Source organism: Kogia breviceps, chromosome 14 (genome assembly GCF_026419965.1).
Source record: "Kogia breviceps isolate mKogBre1 chromosome 14, mKogBre1 haplotype 1, whole genome shotgun sequence".
In the NCBI taxonomy this organism is placed as follows: domain Eukaryota; kingdom Metazoa; phylum Chordata; class Mammalia; order Artiodactyla; family Physeteridae; genus Kogia; species Kogia breviceps.
The window spans coordinates 32360375-32386659 of NC_081323.1; the positions used below are offsets into that span (position 1 = coordinate 32360375).

The 26285-nt window shown below is 53.0% G+C and overlaps 1 protein-coding gene across 8 annotated transcripts in view; it reads left to right on the top strand.

The window, feature by feature from the left end:
- Nucleotides 1-26285, top strand: part of SYNDIG1 (synapse differentiation inducing 1) — a 107684-nt gene that overhangs the window by 76039 nt on the left and 5360 nt on the right. For 5 of the 8 annotated variants that reach the window (XM_067012983.1, XM_067012986.1, XM_067012985.1 and 2 more), the window contains one exon: nucleotides 5171-5308. The exons of the other annotated variants lie outside the window; for them this stretch is intronic. In XM_067012983.1, coding sequence (XP_066869084.1) covers nucleotides 5171-5308 — 138 coding nt within the window. The remainder of the gene's footprint in view (nucleotides 1-5170; nucleotides 5309-26285) is intronic. 8 annotated transcript variants of the gene reach the window in all.

The following is a 26285-nucleotide window of genomic DNA, read 5'->3' on the forward strand; positions in this document are numbered from 1 at the left end:
ACTCACTGAAACTGCCAGGAGGCGGTTCCCCGGGGGTTCCCTCTACCACATGGCCCCCGAGGTCCCAGAGGGACCAGGCTCCAGGCGCCCACAGAGGACCTGCCTTGGTAATACGCCCTTTACTGGCCTGGTCTGGCCACGCCCCACCTCCCCTCCTCCCTGCCAGCATTTCCCGTGGTCCTCTACCAGGAAAACAAGTACACCCAGTCCTTGACTCAAGATCTGCTTCTGGGGGAACTAAACTAAGACGGGTCCTGAGAACGTTTTGTAGGATTGTCCTCAGGACCCCAGAGCACTTCCAGATCACAAGGAGGGCAAGTCTTAGAGGGAGCCTGTCATCGTAACCCAACCATTGGATTGAAGACCATAGCTGATGAGAAAACGGTGTTTAAATTAATTCAGGAAAGTTGAGTAACAGCCCCCCGGTAGAATTTAGGGCACAGTGTGTTTAGATACTAAAATATGTCCCCCAGGTTCCATGTTGTTGAGCCCCCAGACCCCTGCACATCTTTGCATCTATGACCCTGTGTGAAATACACAGAGTGGGTCCCCAGCAGAGTCTGGTTTTGATGGATCTGATTCTGGGTAAAGGAGAGAGGCCAGTGGGCCTGAGGCTCCAGGGAAGCCTGGGTCAGAGGATTCTTCCGAGTGCTGAGGGATCTGGTCTTACATAGCGCACCTGCCCATGGAAGACCCCCAAGTGGACACAAGGGACCAGTGGGGCCACCCCGACAGTGCAGGTGAGCGAGTACGGCCCAGTGCCCTCCCTGCAAGGACTTCAGGGCTCACAACCCAGACAGTGGTCAGGAGAGGCACTTCCGTCTGTGGCTGTGGAAGCTCCAGGTGTCAGCAGCACTCACCCATACTCCTCGATCTCCGACGTGGATGGGATGTTGCACCCCCAGAACATCTGGAGGGTCTGTGACCGACACGAGGAGGATGGGGAGCTGTGTCCACCTGCCTTTGTCCTCGGTTCTGTTCATCAGCTGCCCCGGGTGAGACAGCCTTGAACCTGACCGAGTCACCATCCCCCCACTGTGGTCCCACCCGAATGGACGGTTAGGACCCTAGGGCTCACAGGAAGGAGAGGAAACTGGGGCAGCGGGGCTGACTGCCCACGTGGAATGAGGGCCCGGTTCCTCCCATGCGCTCTGGGCAAACCCTGGAGCCTGGCTGCTTCTCAGGTGCTGTCCATGTCGGCTAAGGGCACTTGGGAATTCTTCATGCATTCAACACGTGTGCTGTTGGTACCTGCCATGTGCGGTCTGTGTGCTGTCCCGTGTGATGGACACTGGCCACCTGTGCCACCTGAGCCCCGGCAGGTGGTAGGGTGGCTGAGGAGCTACGTCGGGCATCTTTGATTTGGGTAATTTAAGTAGCTCCGTGGGGCGGTGGTGCCTTGCTGGTCAACACGGACGTGGGCTCCGTGGGCTGAGGCCTCTGGTCTTGACCCTCAGTGACCTGGTGGGTCTGACCTGCATCTCACGGAGCTTGGGTGCTGGGCTGAGTTCCGATCCTGTTCCGCCAGCTGCTCCTTGGGGCCCCGACGCAATGTCTCCAGGCAGGGCCTCAGGGAAGCCCTGAGGGAACCACTCCACAGGAGGACGAAGGGCAGGGCACCCCCCACCTGTCAGCACGTCTGCAGTCTGCATCTTGGTGAGTTTCATCGCCCAATAACCTTGCTTATTGTAGAAAAACTATACCCCAGAAATGCAAAGAGAGAAAAAAAAAAAAAAAAAAAAAAAAAACACTGATATGCCCACTATCCAGAAGCATCTTAATTTCTGACTTTCTGGAGGAAGTATGACTTCTTCCATGTCCTACCCTGGTTTTTCCCTCTGTTATGACAAGCCTCTTTCCAGGCAATGAATAAACATCTACGTCATCATTTTCCATGACCGTGTAGAGTCCTCTGTGATTCTGCATTCTTGAAGCGGTGTTGCCAGAAGAAGCACCGTGCAGGCTCCACAGGGAATCCCGATCCCGAGTCCATCCTGGTCTCCACCCGCCGCCCCCACCCAGGCCACACAGAGATGCTCCCCAGAATTAGCCAGCAGAGAAGGCCAGGGGATGAGGAGGGAGTGGGGCTCCAGGAAGCCGGGCAGTGGCGAGGGGACAGTGAGGCCTTGAGAGAGACGAGGGACAAGGCCGAGCCCCTGCTACCCTTCACCCTTGTGGCTGTGCTCACAGGGCTGATGTGTGTCCCACCTGGTGCTATGATTATCCTTTTCAATCTGCCCGACGAAGAAACCCCAGGGGACAGAGATCCAGCTCCCTGCGTGGAGGTCATGGACAAGGGCGGACTGCGTGGGCAGTGATGGGCTGGGGGGAGGAGGACAGCAGCCCCTGTACTGCTCTGCCCCCTCGGAGCATCTGTCCCTTCAACAACGTGAACTGTGAACGTCTCTGGCAGCGTCCACCCTGCCTTGCAGATATTCTAAGCTAATGCCCCACGAGGAGGATTTTTCAGAAACAGCTGCTGTGCGTGGTGTGTTTTCTCTACTTGGTTTGATGGTGTCTCTGTCGCCACCCGCCCCCAGGGTCCTCCTCTCGTCTCCTCTATCTGGTGGTGCGATGCCCGTGGCCACTTGTACCCACAGCACTGCCGTGGATGGGAGGGAGATGGTACAGAGAGCTGGGCTGTTTTTGTCTGCCCTGTCATTTGTCTGAATTTTTAAAAACCTATTTTAATGAAAATTGACTAGTTATTTTGGTGCCATGTAGCCACAACTTTGCAGTTTACAGATGTGGTTCCCTTATGCTCTAAAGAAAAATCTGTGAAGATTTGGGGGGGAACCTTTGCTTCATAGGCATGGTGGTGTCATTTGAAGCTGTTTCCAAAGATGGGGGTTGTGTGGTTTGTGGCCTGAGCTCACACCACGCTGCTCTCTGACTGGGGAACTTTCCACTGGCCACCAACAGACCAGTCGAGAAGTGGTTATCAAAATCCCAGGGCCAAGGGGTACAGAGAGGACACCCCAGCTTTAGGCAAGAAGTAACTAAGGGCAGTGGGGTTGATTGGTGGCCAGACGCTGGTGGCCAGACAGCTGACAGCACAGAAGTCTGGAGTAAGCGGCCACTGGTCAGACGGTTCTGTAGTTTGGGGACACTGTAACCGTCCAGATCCCAGCAGTATCATTTGTAAAATAGAAATAACAAGAGAAATAGCCACAGCAGCTATTTCCAGATTTGGAGTAAGAATCCAGCCAGTCCAGTATTTAAACCCTTAGTAAACTAAAACAAAACCAAAACACTCCACAGAAGCCAAAAGCCTGAACAAGTACCCACAGACAGAGCTGTCACTTGGGTGCATCCAGACCCGTCGAATGATGCGTATCCGCTGGGAGGGGTCTGTCCTTCAGCCCCGTCCTCCGTGTCTCTCAGGGGCCTCGGATCCTGCCCTGCAACTGTTGCGTCAGGGTCCCCTCCCCAGACCCCGTGCAGAGGGCCTTCATGGGCAGCTCAGCTGTTCCAGCCCAGCCCTGAGGCTCCGAGCGCTGTGCTCTCAGAGTAGACACCGTGGGCCTCCTGGGCAGCTCGTCCTGGTGACCCTGCCTGGCCTCCTTCATCTGGATTGAAGGTTCTGGCCTCCCTGCGGGCCGGCAGATGTGCGTCTGCCCCTCAGCCTTCAGTCCCCAGATCCCACCGAGCGAGATGCCTCCCTGAGGGCTGCTTGTTCCCTCTCTGCAGCAGTGAGGATGGGCCTTTCCCTTTCCCTTTATTGTTTGGGAGATGATGCTGCAGAGGAAAGACAGGAATTCTGCAGACCTGGCCCAGCGGAGGGGAGGCTGCAGGGTCCTGGAAAGATGACCCCAGGGACGGTGGCCAACCAGGGCAAGAGCCTGCCCTGCAGGAAGGAGCTGGTCCTCACTGGGAAGGGATGCCTGGGAGCTTGGGACCCATGGGGTGCATGCATATGTGTGTCTCGGTGTGTGTGTGTCTGCGTGTGTATTTGTATCTGTGTGTGTTTGTGTCTGTGTGTGTACATGTGTGTCTGTGTATCTGTGTGTATGTCTGTGTATGTGTGTGTCTGTGTGTCTCTGTCTGTGTGTCTGTGTGTGTATTTGTGTGTCTCTCTGTGTGTGCGTGTGTGTGTCCATGTGTGTGTATCTGTGTGTCTGTGTGTATATGTGTGAGTCTGTGGGTGTGTCTGTGTGTTTGTACGTCCGTGTGTGTGTGTATCTGTGTGTATGTCTGTGTGTACGAGTGTGTCTGTGTGTGTATCTGTGTTTGTGTCTGTGTGTTTGTGTGTCCGTGTGTGTGTCTGTGTATCTGTGTGTGTCTCTGTGTGTCTTTGTGTATGTGTGTATCTGTGTGTGTTTGTGTGCCCATGTGTGTATCTGTGTGTGTCTTTGTGTGTTTGTGTATCTCTGTGTGTATCTGTGTGTTTGTGTGCCCGTGTGTATCTGTGTGTGTTTGTGTATCTGTGTGTGTACGTGTATCTGTGTATCTGTCCGTGTGTGTATCTGTGTGTCTATGTGTGTGTGTCTCTGTGTCCATGTGTGTGTATATCTGTGTGTGTGTGTCTGTGTGTGCACGCACATGCGGAGGGCAGCTGGGTACTGTGTGGACAGTGCATCACCCACTTCCATCCTGGGCCCCTAGAGAAAGTCGCTGTTTGCGATTGGGATGAGCCCCTCCAAATTCACCTGTTTTCTCTCAGACGAGGCACAAACAGTCCAGCAGGAAGCTTCCAGCACAGGCTGAGTAGAGGCTCTGATTGGCAGTTTTACATGTCTTTGATTAACCAAAACAGTAGGGACACCCGGGCTTGAGACCAGGCCCAGTGACGTCCTTACTCAGATCAGAGTCTAAGGCAAGAAGGGGGCTCAGGGCAGGTCCTGGCCCCGACACCTGCCCTGCCTCATCTTGAAACCAGCTTGAAGTCTTGGAACAAAGAGTGGACTCCAACTCTGCCTGTGCGCTTCCCACCCAGCCCCGTCCTCCGATGGTCAAAACTTTATCCAGCTGTCCTCACCCCATCCCAGAGATCCACGGGTCTGTGAGGTTTAATCTCCTGTGGAACAACCCAGAGCCCATCCTTGGGATTTTTCTCTTCCTGTGGGGGACACACACTTGCCAGGAGGGCTTGCCAGGCCTGACCCCCACTTCGGGGGATGATGGAGAGACCCCTGGTGACCTCGCTCTCCCTCCCCATCTCTCCCGTCAGAGCGACTACTCCAGTGACACAGAGAGCGAGGACAACTTCCTCGTGATGCCCCCGCGGGACCACCTGGGACTTAGCGTCTTCTCCATGCTCTGCTGCTTCTGGCCCCTGGGCATCGCCGCCTTCTACCTGTCCCACGAGGTAAGGCCTCCCCGTGGATCACGTGCACGTGGCTGGCGCACCCAGGCCATCGAGGAGAGCCCGCTCGGGGGCGGAGGGCCACCTGGGGGGACCGGGCAGTGGGGGCCCAGCCTCACCCCATCAGGCCCGGGACGCATCCTCTGACAGCGGCCACTGGGAAAGCAGCGGGTTGGGAGCCGCCCTCCACGCCAGCGGGACTGACCCCGTGTTGGGCGCAGACTTGGTACATACTGGGAACGGAGCCAAAGCGGGTTTGGTTTTCTTTATGAAAGGCTCACACGTGAAATAGAGTCCAGTCTTGCAGCGCCTGTGTGCTTATCCCAAACTAAGGTTCTGGAGGAAACGGCCTGTCTTGGTGGGTAACCGTGCCCTCCGTGCTTTAAGAGGGTCGATTCCCAGACCTTTTCCACAGCAAACGTCCTCCATGTGCCTTCACGGAGCCCAGGTTTTGAAAGATTTCCTCTAGCAAATGGGGAGCCTTCATTCAGAAATCATCTACATTCCCATTTTTATTAATCAAAGGAAGATGTGTACTTGCCAATTAAAGCATGAGTTTCAGCATCACCCGTCATCCCCACCAGACGGGAGATAAAGGCAGCCCCTTCCGCTGGCCCCAGAGCCCACCGCATCCTCAGGGCCCTGGGCTCCCTCTCCAGCATCCAGGGCTCTGGGGCCTACCAGCCAGGTGTCACGCTTGAAGCACTGATTCCTCTGGGCTTGAGAACAGACCCCTGGCCTCTCACTGCTTCTTGCCGTTGTCTGTACTGATTCATTTTGTTGGGTGAGTGGAGAGTCCCTTTATGCGTGTTCCTGTGTCCCCTGCCCCCCTTTCCTGACCCCACGAGGAGCAGGGGGAGAAGAGGACCCACTGGTGGCCCCCTGAGGGCAGGCACCTCTTCACAGGGACACTGAGAGGCCCCAGAGGCCCTTCCAGGGAGACATGGCGGGGCCGCTGCTCTGAGGTCCCGTCTCTGGAGAATGGACGGGTATGGGGAGGGGTGATGGGGGCTGTCCTGCACCGCTGGGGTTGGGTCAGGTGGCTGTTCCATGTCCAGCTTTGACCTGGAGGATCTGTCTGAGCTTCTCTTTTGTGACCTTGTCCCACACATGCCAGAGGCCTCTGCTCTGGGGGCACAAGCCGAGGCTGCAGAGCAAGACTCCGGGCTGTCAGTGGCATAAGCAGCTGTGGGTGAAGCGAGGCTGGGGTCTCCCAGACCCAAGCAGTGGCCGTGGTCGCTGCGTGTACCAAGGATTGGGACACACAGCGGGACCCAGACAAAAGCGCATGGGCAGATGCCCTCGATGTGCAGACGGTGTCCCCAGAAGACCCCAGGCCCAGAGCCCAGCGCCCCGTGTCAGCTGTGCCCTGAGCCTGGGTTAACGTGCTGCAAACAGGCAAGAGGGTTTCACCAGGAGAAGGACACATCGAGGGGTGAAGGGGGCGGCCCACTCCCAGCCTCCCAGCCTGGCCTGCTGACAAACCCCATCACCCCCAGGGGGTGCCCTCCAAGCCAGAGCTGTGTTCTGATTGCCAAGTTGTAGAATGGGACTAATATTTTTACCATGGATTCCACAGGGCAGATGCTCCCTGTTCAGAGAGATGCAAGTGGACATTAGTGTCACTTGTCACCTGCCGGCAGAGGCCAGGTGAGCCCTGGATAAGCGGGGGCTGGTGGGGGGCGGGGCGCCCAGGAAAGGTTGTCTACGTGCTGGGATGCAGAAGTCATCCCTGGTCTTGGCTGCTCCACGTACCCTGGGGGAGGCCTGTCTCTGGAGCAGGGCAAGCCGTGCACAGCATCCTTGTCTAAAAGATGGTAAATATAATAAAAATCCAGCCACAGTCCAGGAGACTGGCATGAGATCCTCCTTCTCAGAAAGTAACGTTACCCTTCACACCTTAAGAACCTCCTAGACTCGGGCCTGACGAGTCAGGGTGTTTAATACTTTTGATGGGAAAGGATTCTGATCATCTGTTAACAGCAAATGAAACGGTCTCCGTGGAGGCCGCTGATCACATTCTCAGGGTTGAAGAGCCAGCATTTTGAGGCCTGCGGGGTTGCCTTTGCTGTTGGAATAAGAGAAGGGGCTCTGGGGTCCCCGGCTCTCAGTCCCTCTTTTTCTTGTGCTGTGAGCGTGGACCCCTCGGTGGACGCATCTCCACGGGAACTCGCAGCTGAGACCCTGGCACGCGGGTCCCTTCAGGGTCAGCGTGGTTCTGGGCTGCACTGCAGGCCCAGGAGGCTGGCAGCCACTGGTACATGGCGCTTCAGCCCAGCCTTGAGCCTGCCAGGCCCTCTGTTCGTGCCTCTTCAGCCTGACTGTAGACACAGGAAATAGGAATTGTCGGCACACACGTGGGTCCCCAGGTCAAGGGACAGCTGGAAGGAGATGTGGGATCTTTTCTCCAACAGATTTTATGATTTGAAAAAGGCCTCAAGTAGCAGTAACAGTGGTGGTAAAAGTGTCAGAGAGGTGGGCAGCGCCCGCACCTCTGGGCCCTGGCCTGCATTGAACACCACACACCTGCCTTCTTGGGTGGTCCTGGCCGGCAGTGTCGACACCCCCAGCTCAGTTAGAAAGGCGTGTTGTCTGGCCCACCTACCGCTACATCAGAGCCACTGGGGGTGGGGGGGGCGTGGAAACGGCTTTTGAACAAGCCCTCCCCCTGCTCCTGATGCTGCCGTAGTCTGAGCAGTTGCACACGTGTGATCTCGTGGGAAGTCCGTGACAGGGCACTGCCATCACGTCACTTTGTGGCCATGGGATCAGGAGTCAGTGAAGGCGATGGCATCCTAAGGCCAGACCTGCTGGCGGTGGGCCTGGCCCCAGGCCTCAGTGTGGAGGCCTGAGGGCAGCGTTTGTCCACAGCTTCATTTTACTCCAGTGCTAATCATTTGATCCAGTTCCCAATGCAGGCAAGTTTTATACACTTTTTGTAGAGGAAAGTGTTGTGTGTAGTTTTGGTGGGTCCACCCAGAAAACGATGCTCTGAGTGATGTGGAGGATAGAAAGGGACCCAAATGTGCTGCGCGATGGCTGTGAGCTAATTGATGTGCCCACTTTATCTTATTTAATCTTGGCAATGAGTCTGAAAGGTGGGAATTTATTATCCCCATTTTATGGATGAAAAGACTGACGTTTCAAGGGATTAAATAACACAGAAATCAGAGAGGTAGCAAGTATGGATACATGATGCAAATATCAATGCTTCTAACACTTAAAATCAAATTTCCTGCAATATAATTTTGACTTTTATCTGCAAACAAAAATAGAAGCACAGTTCTCGCTTCTAAATCTTCTGTCCCCACCTGCTTGGAGCGAGTTACAGTGAGGAAGAGAGGCCTTCTAGATGGGATTGGGCGCTTACCTGGGCACCTTCACCAGCGGGGCAGGTGTGAGCTTGAGACTGGAGCTGGAAGACCCTCCCGGACTCCCCAGCCCACCTCCGCTGCCCCGAGGCCCTGGGTCTGGAAGCTCGAACTGGCGGGAGGCCGGAGGGCTCCGTGCACTGAGTCGGCCTCAGGCATCTTCTACATTTGAGCATCTATTATGTCTTGATTTCATTTCCTAAAATGTTTCTTTCCTTTCTTAACTGCACTATTATAACTATAATTAAATGAGAAAAGGGAATTAAGGGTCAGATTATGAATTTTATGAATAGCACCAGCGTTTCAAAGTAGTCTTTAATATTTCCTAAAAATCTGTAGCTGTCTTCTGTAGAAAGGTCACTAGTGGTATCATCAGAAGCAGAAATCTATATTTCCTCTACAGAGACTGTGCTCCTCTTACAACAGGAATGTTTTTTAATTAGAAAATTGAAGGCTGGGTTGAGGAACTTAGATTTTCCCGTTCCTTCCAGCGCTGACAGGAACTCTCCCTGGCTCTTTGCGTGAGCGGCCTAGTGCAATGGGACAAACAGAACAAAACCCATGGGAGCCTTATTCAGACCCAGCAGTGGCATCGCCGTGTGAATAAAGGATGGAAAGCCCTTCGAGGGGCTCGCCGAGTCCCGGCTGCATGTGTGTCTGATGCAGAGACCTGCACACCCGTGTTCTGTTCAGTCATTTTGTAAAGATGAACCACGTGGCTTATAAATGTGGCATCTCCTGAGGGTGTCCAGACCCAGCTGGGAGGAGTCACCATGACTCAAGATCAAGTCAAGCTGCTAAATGCTCTGGGCACGCGCCCTACGCAGGGCTGTGAGCAGCCAGCACGAACCTCTCCTCCTCTGGGCTCCCTGGAGACAGTGCCGAGCTCCCTCCTCTGAGCTGCCTACCAAGGAGGGGCTGCCACCAGTCGTAGGCTGAGGGCTCCCCCCAGGAGGAAGCAACAGAGATGACAGAGGTGACCTGGCGGGCCAGGGAAGACAGGGCAGGGCCGGAGAGTCTTGAACGCAAACTGGAGTCGGTCTATTAACTGAGCGTTTTAAGCCAGAGAATAAGGGTGGGAGAAGTACAACAGCAGTGGTCAGAGGACACTGCACCGAAGCAGCATGCTGTGGGATAGAGTCAACTCAGAGCAGAAAATCCTTTCACAAGGAAGCAAGCAGACACGTGTGTCAGGCACCGCGGGGCCTCTGTGGATTTCTGCGGCGCAGCCTTGGGGTCGCATGAGACCGATGGAGCAAGACGGGCCCATTCACCTCCCTCCACCCTCCCATCCGCCAGGAGCTTAGTTACAACAAAGCCCTGAGTGGCAGATGTCTCCGATGTTTTTAGGAGCTGTCACCTGTCCATCTCTAACCATTCATCTCACCAGAGAGACCGGCATTTCCACGTTCTCCTAGCTGAACCTTGTCACAAACAAAGACCGATTTTTGAAATGCTCATTTTGTTTTCAAAGTTGTGTGCTTAGAACAGGTGCATTACATGAAACTGGACCCCGTGTCCTCCACACGCTGAGTGGTGTGGTTTATTATAATCCACAGGTCTGGAGGAAATGTTTTATGTCACCATGTGCCTCTGATGCCCCCTGATTTATAGTAAGTTGAGTACCGCCCGGTGACTGCGTCTGTAAGCGCTAGCAGATTCAGAATTAGCACAAGACCCAACTTCATACGTTGAGAGTCACGGGTCCTCTAACAGGTGGAGTCAGCATCTGGTTTAGCAGGGTAACTAAGTACTAAAGCCATGAACTCTGCTGGAGTCACAGAGGAGGACCTGGCAAAGCCCGTTCCAGCCCCAGGAGGTGGGGAAAGCAGGAGCGATGGGACGACCTGGGAAGAAAGATGCTACCAAGGGGGAGAGGGGGTGGGAAGGATTTGGACCAGGCCCACCTCTCCCCCCAGGGTTATGGTGAGGGAGCAGCTAGGCTGCAGGAGCCCCACCAGGCGCGGGAATGGCACTGACTTCGCAGACATGGAGTATAAACATGACTAGAAGGATGACCCAATATATCAGATGGATATATTTTAACCTGTATCAGGAAAACACGCAACGTAGCTTAATGGTCATGGAGTGATCACCCTCCCCCTCCCCTCATCCTTCTCCCTCCTCCCCCTTCTCTCTCCCTCCCTCCCTCCCTCCCTCCCTTCCACTTCCCTCGCTCTCTCCTGCCCCATCTCTATCTCCCTCTCCATACGTGTATTTGATATGCTGATTGTAGCTTCTGAGAGCTGTTTTGCAACTTCTGGATCTAAACAATACTGTATAAATATTAATGATCTGGTGCCGTCAAGACAAATCAGATTTCTGATCTATTTTTCTTCCTCCGGAATGCATGCTGGAGTTGAGTCACTGATCTCAGCTTGTTTTGGTGGATAGATGAACAAATGTATCATATCTGTTCTGTTCCCTGGAGTGTATCAGATGGACCTTTTTTGCACTTAGAGTTTATGCATTGTCTCAGTAATTAGTATCTTGATTTTGCGATTATTTGTCTGGAGCAGAGCAACCCGTGCGTTGATTGTCCAAGGGCAGAGCCCACACAGTGCCTGGGAATCCAGAGTTTAAATCCCAGAGTGTGTGTTACATTCTTCTCTCTGGCCTCATGCTCACCTTAAAGTACGTTTGCAAATGTGTGATCTTTTTGCTTTTAGATGATGTAGCTGAAGGTCTGAGGACATAGCCCCTAAAAGCATGGTTGGCCTTTTCTTTCACATCTCTTCTGAGATTGAGGCTCTGCACAGGTCCTATGAGATCCCGAGGACCAGACAAAAGGTGCAGTCCCAGGAGTTCCTGCTTCTGTGCAGTGGCCCGTGGCTTCCATGGCTGTGCCTCTGATGGCTGAGTCCAGCCTGCCCAGAGCCTAGACACACTTAGCTGAACATGCCCTGGTCCATGACAGACACCAGTCTCACCACAGGCGTCCCTGGATGCGGCCACGGGGAAGGCCAGGCCACTGATCCATCTCACTGTCTGCAGCACGAAGCATCACCTCACAGGCAGGACAGCACCTCCTGTGTCTGGACTCACAAGGATACTGATGCCAACAGAACATAGACATTCGGGAACAGTTGTGATGAGTCAAGGGTTGGTGAGCACATCATAGATTCTCGTGGGAATTAGGGCCATTTGGGGTACATCTCTGATGTTTTGATGTTGACAATAATGAAATTTAAGTCTTTCTCCCTGAGAGACCCCTCGCTAGACTACCTCACCCATGGGGCCAGCTAGCTGTACATGGGAGTTAAAAGTACTGATGACATACCTGCACCTTGGCTGTAAAAACTGGTGCAGCGAGAGGACGGGACCCTGGCTCAAGACTCTGGGTAAGCTGCTCTCAGCAGGGTCCCTCTTTTCTTGCTTCCTTGATGAGCTTTGGCATTTTCTGGCACTTGAGGGAGGGTTGCATGAATCCCAGACATAGAGCCGAGAAGATGCTGAATTTAGAGCTGGAAAATTACCTTGAGCACAGCATGTACTGTGACCTGCAGAGCATGTGTGTAAAGCTCCTCATACTTATTTTTCCTTCTCTCCTGTTAGACAGGGGATTCTTCATTTCTGACCTTTGATTTCATTTACATGATTGATACATAGAAATAGGAAGGAGTCCTTGAAACACAACTGCAGCACGTGTTTACCTTGGTCTGAGCTTTGCGTTGCGGTGATGTCCACACACACACACAAGGGCAGGGTCGAAGGAGCCCCACGTGCTCAGAAGGAGCTGGTTGGGGAGAGCTGTGGAGCCGGCTGCCTCAAAAGTAATTCAAAGATAAATGATGAAGCAGCGAGTTCTTAGCTGACATGACGCAGATTGCTTAGGGGATGCAGGAAACAGCAAGACGTGTAGGCGGAAAGTATCCTTTAGAACTGGCCCTGCGCTGGGATACAGCAACATGCAGGTGGTGAATTTGGCCCTGGACCCTTCCCACCCCCCATCCCCCATCCCGGCACGTCCATGGTTCTCCAGGAAGTGCCACAGTTTGGGTCCACTTTGGCCCATCTCAGTCCCACGTGGACAGCATCACCCCTCGAGGCCCCAGCACTGCCTGCTTCATCCAAACTGAGTGGAGGTTTCAAAGCCAGCCTGAACCCCAGAGCTTCCCCGTTCTGCCGTCACCCCAGCCTCCTGCCACTCCTGGCTCCCCGCAAGACCACCGCCCCCGTGCCAGGCCCACACTACCCACCACCACCAGACTGGGTCCCTGGGGGTCCCTTCTTGGTCACCGAGAGCCACAAGAGCTTCCAAGGTGTCCGGGATGGTTTATAGGCACAGAAAGTACCAAGAACAGACTGGCAGTACTTGGTGGTCCTCCCGGGAATCTAAACACAGTGGAGATGTGGTAAGTCCACCTTGAGACCCTGGCCCTAGAGCTCAATTCTACAATGATTCTCTGCATTCCTGAGATGATCTTGCATCATTTTGCCTGGTCCTCAGAGGTGTATAAAGTGCCTTGCGTTCCTCTGGAAATGACATGCAGGGTTTGAAAACCAAAATGGAGCTTGTAAGTGAACACATCTTCATCCGGAGCCATCTGTGTCCACGTAAGGATTCCTGGGCCTTGCCCCTCAGGGGCACTGGGTGTGCGTTCGTGCCTGTCCCATCGCACAGGGGGCAAGTGCTGATCAGACCTGGGAGCCTGAGTCCGCAGCAGGGAGCCTCAGTCACGCTCTGCCCACAGAGGGTACACCTGACCGCTCTGGCTCTCAGGCTGATTTTCAGGTCATTGGCGGGGTGTCTTGCAAGGACCGATCACAGTGAGGTTTGATTTATGATGCGTGAATGATGGATGGGGGGTGGGGCACAGAGTTCAGCTGACGCTCTGGAGTCTGAAGGAGGCCGGAGCCCCGAGGGTTGCAGGTCCCCTCAGTGCATGTGGCCACTCTTCCCGAAGCTGTCCTGTGGCATCCCCGGAGGCCGGAGCCCGGGGTGCAGGGAAGCACCCTCTGCAGCTTTGCCTCCTGGAGGTGTGTGTGTCCTGAGGCTGCAGCAGCGGCAGGAGCTGGAGGCTCAGCTCCGTGGTCAAAGGGCTGCTACTGTCCTGGGCCGGCTCTCAGGCACGGTTCCTGGAGGAGTGTCTGGAATCTGCTCCCGGGCCTGGACCTGGAGATGCTCAGGTGTTCTGGGCACCTCCATTTTTGGCCTAAGAGCCTGTCATGAGAAAGGCCAATTCTTTCTGAAAATTCGTTCGTACTCCTTGTCACCACCTGTGACCAAGGAGGCCCTGAGTAACTGGGTTCATTTCCCCAGTGGGCGGCCCTTCCCCAGCAGACAGGAGCCAGCTGACTCCAGCTAAGGACTTGGGGGTGTGGGTGTGCTGTCTTTACTCAGGAGAGAGGACTTAGCCCTTTGGCACCAGGACAGAATCAGATGTGCCCCCAAACACCCCGCCATCTAGTCGAGAAGGCAGTGACTCTCTGCCGGGGCCCACCTGCTGCTCTGGTCTCCCCGCAGGAGCAGGAGGAGGTGGGACACCCCGGGCCCGACGCAGGCTCTCGGCGAGCTGTAAAACCAAAGAACGGCCTGGGTAGCAGGACATCAAAGTGCTCTTGACGCAGCCTTCACTAACCTGCAAGATGATTAACTTTATTTCCCAGTAACTTAACAGAATTGAAAAGCCAGGGGAAAGGCTCAAAGCAGAATCAGCTTTAGATATATTTCTAAATATATCTAAACTCAGAGCTCTTCCCCCTCAGCTCCCAGCATAGGATTATAATAATCGTTTGTCATGGTCAGAAAGCTTGGCTGAAAGGATTTCAGCTCATGGTGGTCTGTGGATGGAGCACATTGGCCGTGGGGGCGCTGCAGTCTGGCTGCATCTCCAGGATGTGGTGTTCGTGGTGCGGGGCCTGAACAGGAGTTTAGTAAACACCCTCTGTCTGCTTGGTTGGCATAAAGACAGAGACGGGGGAGCAGGTCCAGGAACCAGAGGCCTGGCCAAGAGAGCTCTTCCCCAAACCCCCCGCTCTTCTTGGCTGAAAAGAGGCACGATGAGAGGGGCTCATCCAAGTTCCTAGGCTGAGATTCTGTGGTGATCAGGGCAACAAGTCCACTGAGACCTCTGGAAGCAAGGAGGAAATGGGGTGAGGAAGGGCTGCTGGCCTTTGGGAAACAGTCAACCCGTCTCGGTCCTTCTTGGAGGTGGTCAGGGAATAAATAAGACAGACCCACGGTTAAAGTCCTAACTGACAAGCTGCTGTCAAGGAGGAGTCCTGCTTCACCCACTTAAATGCTCAGAATAGAGTTCTTTATTACACTGAGATTAATGTAACCCAACAGGCATGTCAGGGAAAGCAATAAACAGAAGGTAACAATACCTTAGAGTTTGGACCCTGGGGAAAAGTCCTAAAGAGCACGATCCTCAGATGTTTACACTGCAGCAGTATTGCTCCCAAGGACTTCTGTGGCCTAGGAGTTAGTGGTTTATTTTCAAAGGAGTTCTTTCAGTGGCCTCCTTTAATAAACGAAAGCATATAGTCGAAATCAGCCAATGAGCTGTACGCATTTATCAAATTCTTAACGACGTTAGTCTCTGAAGTAGGTGAGGCAACTTCCTCACTGATGTTTTAACATCTGTTTAATCGACCACACCTCAACACCCTAACTCTGAGGGACAGAGCCGGGAGGACACCTCCGTGGGGACAGAGCACCAGGAACCCCGATGAGCCCGCACATCCTGCCCGTGGGCCCGCCGAGCTGACTACTCCCCTCCAGGGTCTCCCCTCCCGGGCTGCTGTGCAGCAACACAGGACACAGTCACTCCCACACGCCATTCCTGAGATAGGCACCCACTTCCACCCACCTTCACCGCCGCCTCCTCCTGTCCCCAGAGTCCTGGATGTCCTTTCAGCCCAGGGAGCTCGGACACCTGGGTAGTCTTGTCCTCCCTGCCCCCCTCCTCTGGGGGGATTGCCTAGACCCCACGAGGGCAGGCAGGCCGTCCGGGACATCCACGGGCTTAGTGGGAAACGGGTTCCTCATGTTTTTCACCAACTTCTCACTGAAATTTAGCATTTTTCCTGTTTGTGAGTGTGGCCACCAGCCCCAGGGGAAGGCTGTTTACCTCAGGGGAACCAAAGGGCTGATCCTGGGGGAGCCCTGAGGGGTGGCCCTGGAGTGGGGCTGGAAAGGTGGTCCTGCAGTGTCTCTGCAGGTCAGAACGCGGGGACTCACTGGCACCAAGGGCTCAGCCTGTCTCCTTCTCTTTCTGGGGTCATTTCTGACCCACAAATTATGCTCCTACCAGCCCGTTTCTCTGCCAACCCACAAAGCCCCGAGGAGAAAAAGACATCATCCCAACAGCAGTTTCATTACCTTTATATTTTACTCTCTTCTTTGAAGCTGGAAAAAGATGCTCTGTACTAAAATGTTGCTTCCCGCTGTGCATAATGCTAATGTCCTCCACATAATAAAGCCAAGGGAATATTTTACACACTGAAAGTAGCCGCAGTGACCTTTCTTCTTTGTGAAAGAGTCTCTTCTTTCCCTCTTGCTCCTTCCCCTCCTCCTTCGCTCTTTTTTTCCCCCTTCGCATGTCAGCTCTCAGTCCCCTATAGCCAAGTGACTGGGCCATCTTCCAGAAACAGCAAAGAAAATTATCAAATGACGTGGAGGAAACAGACACACTTCTTTCCTCCAGTTATGGCCTCTGCAAAGTCCTAGATTCTTGCAGGAGGAGATTGAGATGTTGGGACGAAGCTGGGAGTGCAGGTCATACCCCAGCCCAGGGCCCTTGTCTGAAGCCCCCTGTTACTTAGAACTGCCAGAGGGTCTAGAGGGAGGCTGTGGTCTTGAGTTTATCATTTTTTTTCCAGGTTTATTGAGGTATAATTGGCAAATAAAACTACCTATTACACTTCTAGGAGGTGATGAGAGAAATAAGACAGAGGTTGGCCTGCTTGTACCTGACCCAAACGTGGGACCTACCAAAAGGAATTGTCTGGAAGGGGTGGGAAATACAGAAGAGCAAAGTTCAGATTACTCTGTTGTTTCTAACTCCCCGGCCAGAAAGGCACTTTTCTCCTAGAGATTTTGCTTGTTTCTTACAATGGAGAAGAAGGTGGCAAGAATATTGAGGCTTCCAAAGGGACAGACACACACAAAAGGAAGACCAGAGAGAAAGGGTATGGGCCCAAGACAGTTCTCCCCTTCCCTTCTCTGTCTGCCCTCTGTGTGTTCCCATCCACAGACGATCTCATGGAAGCTGGTCTTTACACGGCATAAACGGGCCATGCACACACATGCACACACACACAATTTAAGGACCTTACCCATACCTTGTACTTATTTTTAATGTTTGTAAGTCAGTAGATATCGTGTTGTCACTGTATAATAGTATAGCCCTTACTAGCTACAATACTTTCATTAGCTTAGACTACAAATCTCCAGGGATAGAAGGATCGTCTCCTAGACAGTGACCAGAACACAACTTATCCCAAATCACATGCGATGTGACCCAGCCTCACTTTCTTGTCTAACTTCACAGAGGGTAGATTTTCCAGTTGAGCAACACTGAGGTAGAGAAGGAGTGAACCTGAGCCTTCTGCATGCAGACCCTGCAGGGGCCAAGGAGCACGGTTAAGGTCTGCACATGACGAAACTCAGGCCCCGTGTCTAAGTGGACTCGTTAAAAGTACACCACGAAATAAGAGGTATAAACCCCAGCCTCCCCAGAGAAATGCCCTCAGACTTTTACAGAAGGGGTGAATCCTGCCGCCTTGGGGAGCAAACTCTCACAATCTCCCCGTACTTCCTCCTGCTTCTGCAGTGAAAGTGTTTTGCACACCACACCTACTCCTGGTTTTCTGATAAACCTCTGCGTTTTATTTTGGGTGCTGATCCAGTTATTCCTGCAAAGAAAACTTCCCTGAACCCAGTGGCATGAAAAGACCTTTTCATTGTGCTCATGGTTTCTTGGGTTGGGATCCAGGAGGCACCATGGGGAAGGCCTGCTCTGCTCCTCAATGTTGGGGGTCACTCGAGCCTGGAACATCTGCAGTGTCTTCACACTCATGTCTGGTAATTGATGCTGGCTGTTGGCTCGGACTTTACCCAGAGTGAGCACAGGGGCACCCAGTACCTGGCCTTCCCACATGGGCTAATCTGTGCTTCCTCATAGCATGGCGGCTGGGATCCCAAAGCAAGTGTCCCAAAAATACCAGGGCAGATCATGAGACCTTATTATGACCCAACCTCTGAAGCCACGCAGCATCACCTCCGCCAGACCCTGCTGGCCGAGGCCTTGGTAAAGGTCTACCCAGACTCATGGGAGGGAACATAGAGGTCAGGGATCTAGAAGAATATGAGGGATGCAAAACACTGCAGCAGCCATTTCAGGGAAAATATAATCTGCCACAGCTGCATTTACAGGGATGAAAGAAAAGTATACACATAACATGTTTATATTATTAGGTTCATCGGAAAATGAATAATGAGAGAACAACTTTCTTTCCTAAATACTATATTCAGAAAGAATATATCAAATTAACAAAACCGCGCCTGCAGACGCGGCCTCCTGGTCTCATCCAGAAAGCAGCACCATCGTTCACCAGCCCCCAGGACTACCAGCCTCAACTTCAACATTCCTTGGTCTCGAAAGAATTTACCAAAACAGTAATTTTCAAAGAAAGGAGATGTTTTTGCCTCACAGACGAGGAGAAATACAGTGAGTTGGTTAGGAGTATGCTGGACAGACCTCAGAGCACCACTCACGGTGTAAGGTCTTCTGGGGTGTCTGGACGTTGGGGGCCCCACCTGCAAAGGAGCAACTTGTGAAAATGGCATGAAAAGCCCTGGTGCTTCCTGGTGTCTCCGGCGCCTCCCCCAGTAGACAACACGCAGAACGCTGTCCGGAGAGGTCAGCGTTGCTTTCAGGGGCCCTTGGAAGAGTTGTAATGACACTAACCTTTACCCCACCGTCGCCTGTCTTTGATGGCGGCTTGCAGTGTTGATGGTTTCTGAAACCCAGGACCCAACGTTCTGATAAGAGCTTAGATTTCTAGAAGTTTCACCAACCAGGACCCTGACCCCCCAACACATCCCTGTGGTCTTACCCTGTGCGCTCAGACCAGACCAGAAGAGCCCTTCATTTTCCAAATGTGTGCTGGGGTGGCGCTGCCAGCCTGGGTGGGGAGGGGTGGGCAGTGAGGAGATCACTGGAAATCAGATCGTTTTAAACCTTTCCAGTCAAGTGGAGCCCCTGCTGCCTGGATGGAGCACCTAACTTAATGACATTATCACACAGTGACAGTGTGCAGATCACTAGCAGCGTCATCTCCGTGAGATTTTATCAGAACCGTCCCAGGGACTCGGGTCCCGTCTCTTGCGCTTTGTAAGGAGTCCAGGCAATAGGAGGGTAGTTCGGCTGCTGGTGAGGTGAGCTGGGCAGAGTGGCAGGGCGCTGACCTTTCTTTTGGATATTTTGTGAGTGTTTGGGGAAAAGAGGGCAGCAAACAGCTGTGCCCTCACAAGGAAGCAGGTCTCCTGTAGCCAAGAGGACGAGGGTGTGGGAGAGACGCCCGGGCTTTGGGAGACAGGGCTTCACAACTGTCTCCTCACTTCTGGAAGAAATGTGTCAGACGCCGTAGCATGTTAGAAGGCCCTGGAGCCTACACCGTGGCCCCTGTGAAGTTTCTTATTTTCTTCTTGGTCAATAAAGTTGCCATCGCATTCCACAGCTCAGAATAATCTTTCCCATCATTTCTGGTGGTTTTTCATGTTCTGCTCTGGTCCTCATCCCCTCCAGAAACTCAGGAGCAAAGGATGGATCACGGTTAATGTGAATGTGATGTGTTTGGTGGCCTGCAGTGAGCTCCTTGCCCGTATAAAAATTCGGTGAATAGGCAGGCCTGGAAGTTGTCTCCCCCTGGTCGAGTTCACCTCCAGACCCAGCATACCTTTCCTCTCGGGTCTGGGCAGATGTCACAGCCCTACGCGCAAATGAGGGATCTTGGCTCTTCACCGTCTGTGGGTCCACCAGTGGTTGCCCCCCACCGGGCTCTGCCACCCAACTGGAAGCCCCTACACCACTGCCACCTGCCTTCCTCCTGATGCCACCCCTGGCATCCCCTTGTTCCCAATCCTAAGTACCTCAGCCAGAAGCAGAACCTGCCCTCACTTCCCCTCCCATGACTGAGAGGTGGGAGCCAATCGCCAAGGCTTGTCGAAGGGCTTGAGAGACACACCCTCCTGACCCGCCTTGGGAAGACAGACCCTAAAAGGGAACAGAGATAAGCGCAGAGCTGCAGAACTGCCCTGCCGCCCACGGCCAAGGACTCTGCCCTCAAGGCCTTGGGAGCCTGCTGGTGGCCCTCACCTGCTGCTGCAGGTGCGAAAGTGGATTTTTTAAAGGAAGGACAATAACTGACAAACGTGCAAATATGTTAAGAGCAGCAATATGGTGGAAGGTAAAAACAGAAGTGTATGTTTTTTAAATTCTCCACCGCATGAATATCTGCAGGTGCGATTGCTGCCGAAACAAACCAACCAACAGACTAGCCAAGGGAACTGTGGGACCGGGGCAGCTGTCAAGATAAATGGTGGATTGTGTGAAGCCAGAACTCCCGGTCTGATGTGAAAGGCTCCCCTAGGGTGTATGACCCTTCCTTTCCCAAGTCCACTGAGCAAACACACTGGGGGCTTTTTTTGTTGTTGTTGTTTTTTTTTTTTTTTTTTTTTTGGCGGTACGCGGGCCTCTCACTGTTGTGGCCTCTCCCATTGCGGAGCACAGGCTCTGGACGCACAGGCTCAGCGGCCATGGGCCCAGCCACACCACGGCATGTGGGATCTTCCCGGACCGGGGCACGAACCCGCGTCCCTGCATCGGCAGGTGGACTCTCAACCACTGTGCCACTAGGGAAGCCCCACACTGGGTTATTTAGGAGAGACGCTCAGGGCAGCCCAGACATGTCGAAGGTCAAAGGCCACATTCTCAGGCTTGGCACTGAGAAGCTCTGAACCCAGCCGGAGGGCCACCTGCCCTCGTTCTATGCCTGCTCCCACAGGGGCTCCAAGGCCCAAGAAGCAGAGGTGGAGCAGGCGGGGTCCCCACGCCAGGCCGACGCAAGCTGCACGGGAAGGACAGCACAGCATCCCACGTCTGAACCTGGAGCAGCACAAACGGGGTCTCTGCGCAGGCGCCATGGCCGCGAGGCCGGGACAGGTTCAGGCAGCACGAGCCTCATCTCCAACGGGGCCCGGACCAGGCCCCAGCCGGTGGCCTCCAGCCCCGAGCTCAGCGACCGTGTGGGTTTATCAGCCATCAGGGGCTGCAGATCAGGCCTGAGAGCAAGTCTGGGGCAGAGAGATTCACCCCCAGACCCAGGCACCAGGCATCAGGCTCAGGGGGTCCCAGCACCTGCTGTGCTGAGGGGACCTTGGGTGTCACTGCCCTGGGGCTTCCTCCCCACGACCAACACTGACTCCCCCCGGCTGCACACACTGGGAAGGGTAAACCGAGGCATCGGCCCGATGGGAAATGACACCTGTGGGGTCAACAGGTTTTTCCTGTTTACCGGCACTGAAATTCTGGACAGCGAATTAAACTATGAAGAAACAGAGGGAAACTCAGCATTTACATTTAAGACTTTGGTCTGTTCCGTCCAGTCCTTTTTGTGTGCATTATTCTCTGTATAGGCAAGATTAGGGTTTAAAATATGCCTTTTTGTAACCAATATCATGAGTACTTGTCATGTAATTAGTGATGTTTGTGGTGACCTAATGTCTCACCATAGGGATATAACACAGTTATTTAATTGTTCATCTTTTAAAGCATTCAGATTTTCTCCCAAATTTCCAGTCTGCTAGGTAACACTGAATTTTTTTCATTTTTTACTTAAATCTTTGCTAGTCTTTGCTTCTTAAGAAACAAGCTTTTCTTAATTTCATTGGAGCAATATAATTCGTGATTATCTAGTGGCCCTGTCATGGGAAGACTTTTTAAAATAAGGGTGTTTTGTTTGCTGTGTGATTGATTTTCTGTGCCATGGACTGGCAGGAAAATAAAAGGACCATCACGTCACCCGTAATGTAACAATTTGAGGAAGCTTGTTGTGCACAAGACAAAGCCCAGTCATTGGGGCTCTTCTGCAGGGAACATGGGGGGCCCATAGATTCTGTAGAGGCACCGACCCAGCACCTGACAGGTTTCCGCTGGCACAGAACTGCCACCACACATGTGCCAGGGGTGTCACACACATGGTGAAAGTGGCCACACACATGGGGCGGACTTCGGCCAGCCTGCGTCCACTGTTGGGTCCAAAGGGCCCAAACATTCATTTTTGTTCCTAAAAATTTTTCTCATCCCCAAGGGTATTTAAAGAGAAAGGTCTGATTTTTCCTCTCCTGGGTTTTAAAATCTTTAATCTCCTCATTTGTTTCCAGAAAGGAAGCAGGACTTTTGTGTAAAGAATGAAATGATGGCATAGTTTCCGTTCGTGAGCACCTGTTAGGATCCAGGAGGCAGGTGCTCTGTCACTCGGCACCAAAACTGAATTCCCCAGCTCTCATTCTCCATCAATGGAGTCATATGCAGACGTGCTTAGCAGGGAGTGTCTGCAACTTACCCTGACACGCATCCAAAAGAAAAAAGATGGGTTGATGGATGGATAGAGAGCTGGATAGATGAACCTAATAACACAAACAAAATGCTAATAGTTAACTGAAAGGGTTGATATGTTCACTGCAAGTTCTGTGTGTTTGAACATCTTCCTAACACATTGTTATATTAAGGGTACGTTTATGGAAACCAGTATTAAGAACAGTCATTCTCTGTGGCGTCAGGAAGGAGGAAGTAAGGCCAGGCAAGTAAATTGTTGGCATGGAGCTCGACGTGGAGCAGTAAGTCAGGGTGTCCTGTGCTGACATTGTCACAACACCCACTAAACAGGTGTTATAACTCTGCTTTAGGGAGGAAAGTAAAATCAGACACTCAGAAATAGCGAGTAGGGCTTCCCTGGTGGCGCAGTGGTTGAGAATCCGCCTGCCGATGCAGGGGACACGGGTTCGTGCCCTGGTCCGGAAAGATCCCACATGCCGCGGAGCGGCTGGGCCCGTGAGCCATGGCCACTGAGCCTGCGCGTCCGGAGCCTGTGCTCCGCAATGGGAGAGGCCACAGCAGTGAGAGGCCCGTGTACCACAAAAAAAAAAAAAGAAAGAAAGAAAAAGAAAAAGAAAAAAGAGAAATAGCGAGTAAGTAGTTCAAGGGCCGAGCGAGTTCCCGTCAGTGCTGGTTTGAGCAAGTGTGCCGGCCCCTCCCCCCGCCTCCCCCCAGGCTCTCAGGGACGGAGCCCGGGAACAACATGCCCCTGCACCAGACAGGCCTCTCACCTGCCCCATCCACACTCTGCCTTTTAAATAAACGGCTTATCTCAGACCAGTTTAGCTCTGCAGAAAATGGACAAAGGGGTGCAGAGCTGGCGGCTTCCCTGAGCCCAGTCACCCACCAACCCCCATCAACATCTCACTTGGGGCTCGTCTGTCCCAGGTAAAGGCCAGTGTTGCTGCACCATTGTACTCTAAGTGCTCTGTCCAGATCGCCTTAGCGGTTGCCTGATGCCCTCTTTCTGCCCCTGGGTCCCATCCAGGATCCACGCAGCACCTGGCGGTCAGGCCTCCTCGGGATCCTCTGGGCTGTGACAACGTCTTAGGCTTCCCTTGTTTCTGATGACTTTGACAGGTGTGAGGAGACCTGGTGCGGTACGGTGTGGGATGTCCCTCTATTGGGACTTGTCTGATGCTTTCCTCCTGCTTAGACCGGGGTACGGGTTTGTGGAGGAGGAACATGGAGGTGAAGGTCAGTGCTGCATCCCATCATCATGACCTGTCACTGCGGATGCTGACCCTGGTCGCCTGGCTGTGGTCGTGTTTGTCGGGTTTCTTCACGGCAAGGTCACTCTTCCTCGGGCCATCCATTCCATCCTCTGTCCTAGGAAGTCACTGCACAGCCCACCCTCAAAAGGTGGGACTTGTGCTTTACTTCCCTGAGGCCGGAGGACCTACATAGATTATTTGGAATTTGTCTATATGGGAGATTTGTCTATTCTCCCCGGTGAACTGATTCATCCAATCATTTATTTATATCAGTATGGACCCTTGGATGTTTATTTTACACTTTGGGTTATAATCCAATACTACATTATTTATTTTATCACTTTGGCCATAGGGAGCATTTCCTGTGTCCCCCTGACATGCCCCCATCCTTTTGATCTTGGAGTATTTTTCCTTTTTTGTGCTATAAAATGCCATCCCAGGTTCATCTTGTATATTACCTGCCTGAGTCCTAAAATCAGCCACTTCCTCATGGAGTTCTTGGCCCCCTTTTTTTTTTTTTTTTTTTTTTTGGTGGTATGCAGGCCTCTCACTGCTGTGGCCTCTCCCTTTGCGGAGCACAGGCTCCGGACGCGCAGGCTCAGCGGCCATGGCTCACGGGCCTAGCCGCTCCACGGCATGTGGGATCTTCCCAGACCGGGGCACGAACCCGTGTCCCCTGCATCCGCAGGCGGATTCTCAACCACTGCGCCACCAGGGAAGCCCTTCTGGCCACTTTTATTAGAAAATGGTTTTAGAAACCACTATCTGGGCACTGGGTGTGCTTGTTGCTACTGGGGTGTCATTGATTCTGGGTTTGCTCAGTAACAGAGCTAGGAAATAGGGAATACACGTGTGTGTACCCGCATGTTATTAGTTCTATATGTAGAAATACATGTGTCTACATCTTTATATATAGAAATATTTCCATATGTACAATTATTTTTGTATTATCCATCTGTGCCTGTATGAAGCTAAACATGATTTCATACTGATTAGTCACAGGGGAAAACCAAGGCAGGCTTCTCTCCAACAGAGCCCCATAGCCAGCATAAGGGAGAGGCCTGAGCTGTGGGAAGAGGAGCACTGGGCGGGGCCTCTCAGGAACCGTGAGTCCTGGGGCTCCTCTAACCTCAGCTGGAGGATGGAGACAAGGTCACTCAGGCTTCTGCACAGGATGGCACAGGGGCTGTTGCTCCTACTGATGTTTTTGTTGTGTTCCCTACAAAATGACCTTGATGACAGGGGCCCTCAGACACCATCATGGGTAACTCCCCTCCCCGCAGTGACCCAGGCCAAGGCCAGGTGAGGGGGCTTGGTGCTAGCACCCAGGGGAGCCTGTGTTCCCATCGGGTTTTACCCAAGCACAGGGGGTACGTTTGTTTCATAGCTGATCTGTCTGCCATTCAGACCTAACTCACAAGATTTATTTTTTTTCATGGCTTAAAATAGAAGGGTTGCTTTAAAAGGGGGAGGGGAGGTCATAAAAATGCTCCTGGAACTACACCACGTAAGGAAAGAAGCGAGCATGTGGGTCTGAGTGAGCCCAGGCCTGAGAGGCTTTCCCTCCTCCCCATGGAGCCTGCTAAACCACCACGTGGCCTCCTCCTCCAGCGCAGCTCCGGGTACCCGTCAGCATACAGAGAGCGGTAGACAGTCATAAATAAGGGAAGTAAGCTTTGCAGTGATGCAAAGAAATGTAATCCAGCCCGACAGATATTGGTGCAGGAGGAAAAATGAGCCATAAAATACCTAGAGTGCTATAAATTTCCAGAGAGATGGTTGTGGAGGTAGAGAGGGTGTCTGTCACACTCCTCCGAGGCGGGGGTCTGGCGCCAGCCTTTGTGTTCTGCTGAGGCCATCTGGGATGTGCCGGGACCCAGCTCCTCAACCAGAGCGGGACCACGTGTCTGTGGAAGATGTGGACGTGGACTCCTCCGACCTTAGCGATTCCTGCTACTAAAATAAGCAACCGCAAGAAAAACAAAGCAAGGGGAATTCCCTGGCCGTCCAGTAGTTAGGATTCCGTGCTTTCACTGCCAGGGCCCAGGTTCAATTTCTAGTTGGGGAATTAAGATCCCGCAAGCCACGCGGCTTAAAAAAAAAAAAAAAGAAAAACAAAGGAGGGATATATTGCAGAGAAAGTCATGTTTTTCCTGAAACTCAAACAACAATGGGTATTTTACAGCCAAAGGAAATGAGGACTTTGGCCAAAGCTTGTGGTAAACTCAGTCCAGGACCAGACCCTGGGAGCGTCGTCTCCCGGGGGCCGGGGGAGGTGTCCCCCAGCAGGGATGGAGCCCAGGACCTTGCCACATGTCACAGAGGCCTGGGGCCCAGCATCAGCCCCTGATAGGTTCCATCTGCGAGGGATGCCAGTGGACCCCAGACCAGGACGCCCACTCCACACCCCGGGTCCAAAGGCCCCCCCTTCATCTGCAGATTTCATGGGCCTTGCCTTCTCACAGGGTCACCCCAACAGCCTTCATATCCACCTGACACTGAGCTACCAAAATAAATTCACAGGTAAATGCACAGAGGCAGGTGTGTGTGGAGCAGTTTCCCGGGCGCGGGGAAACCCCCCGCCCCCCAGCACCGATGCCTGAACCGCCCTGCAGGGTTTCCACCTCCTTTGGGTTCATCCTGCCCACTGCACCCCAGGCTTCTTCTCCTCCCCACTCCCCGTGGGACTCTCTGCCCGTTTCTCCTGGGTCTGTGCTGCCCACCATGGTGGCCCCTAACGTTTGCCTATTTATGTTTATATTAATTAAAATTAAGTGATATTAAAACT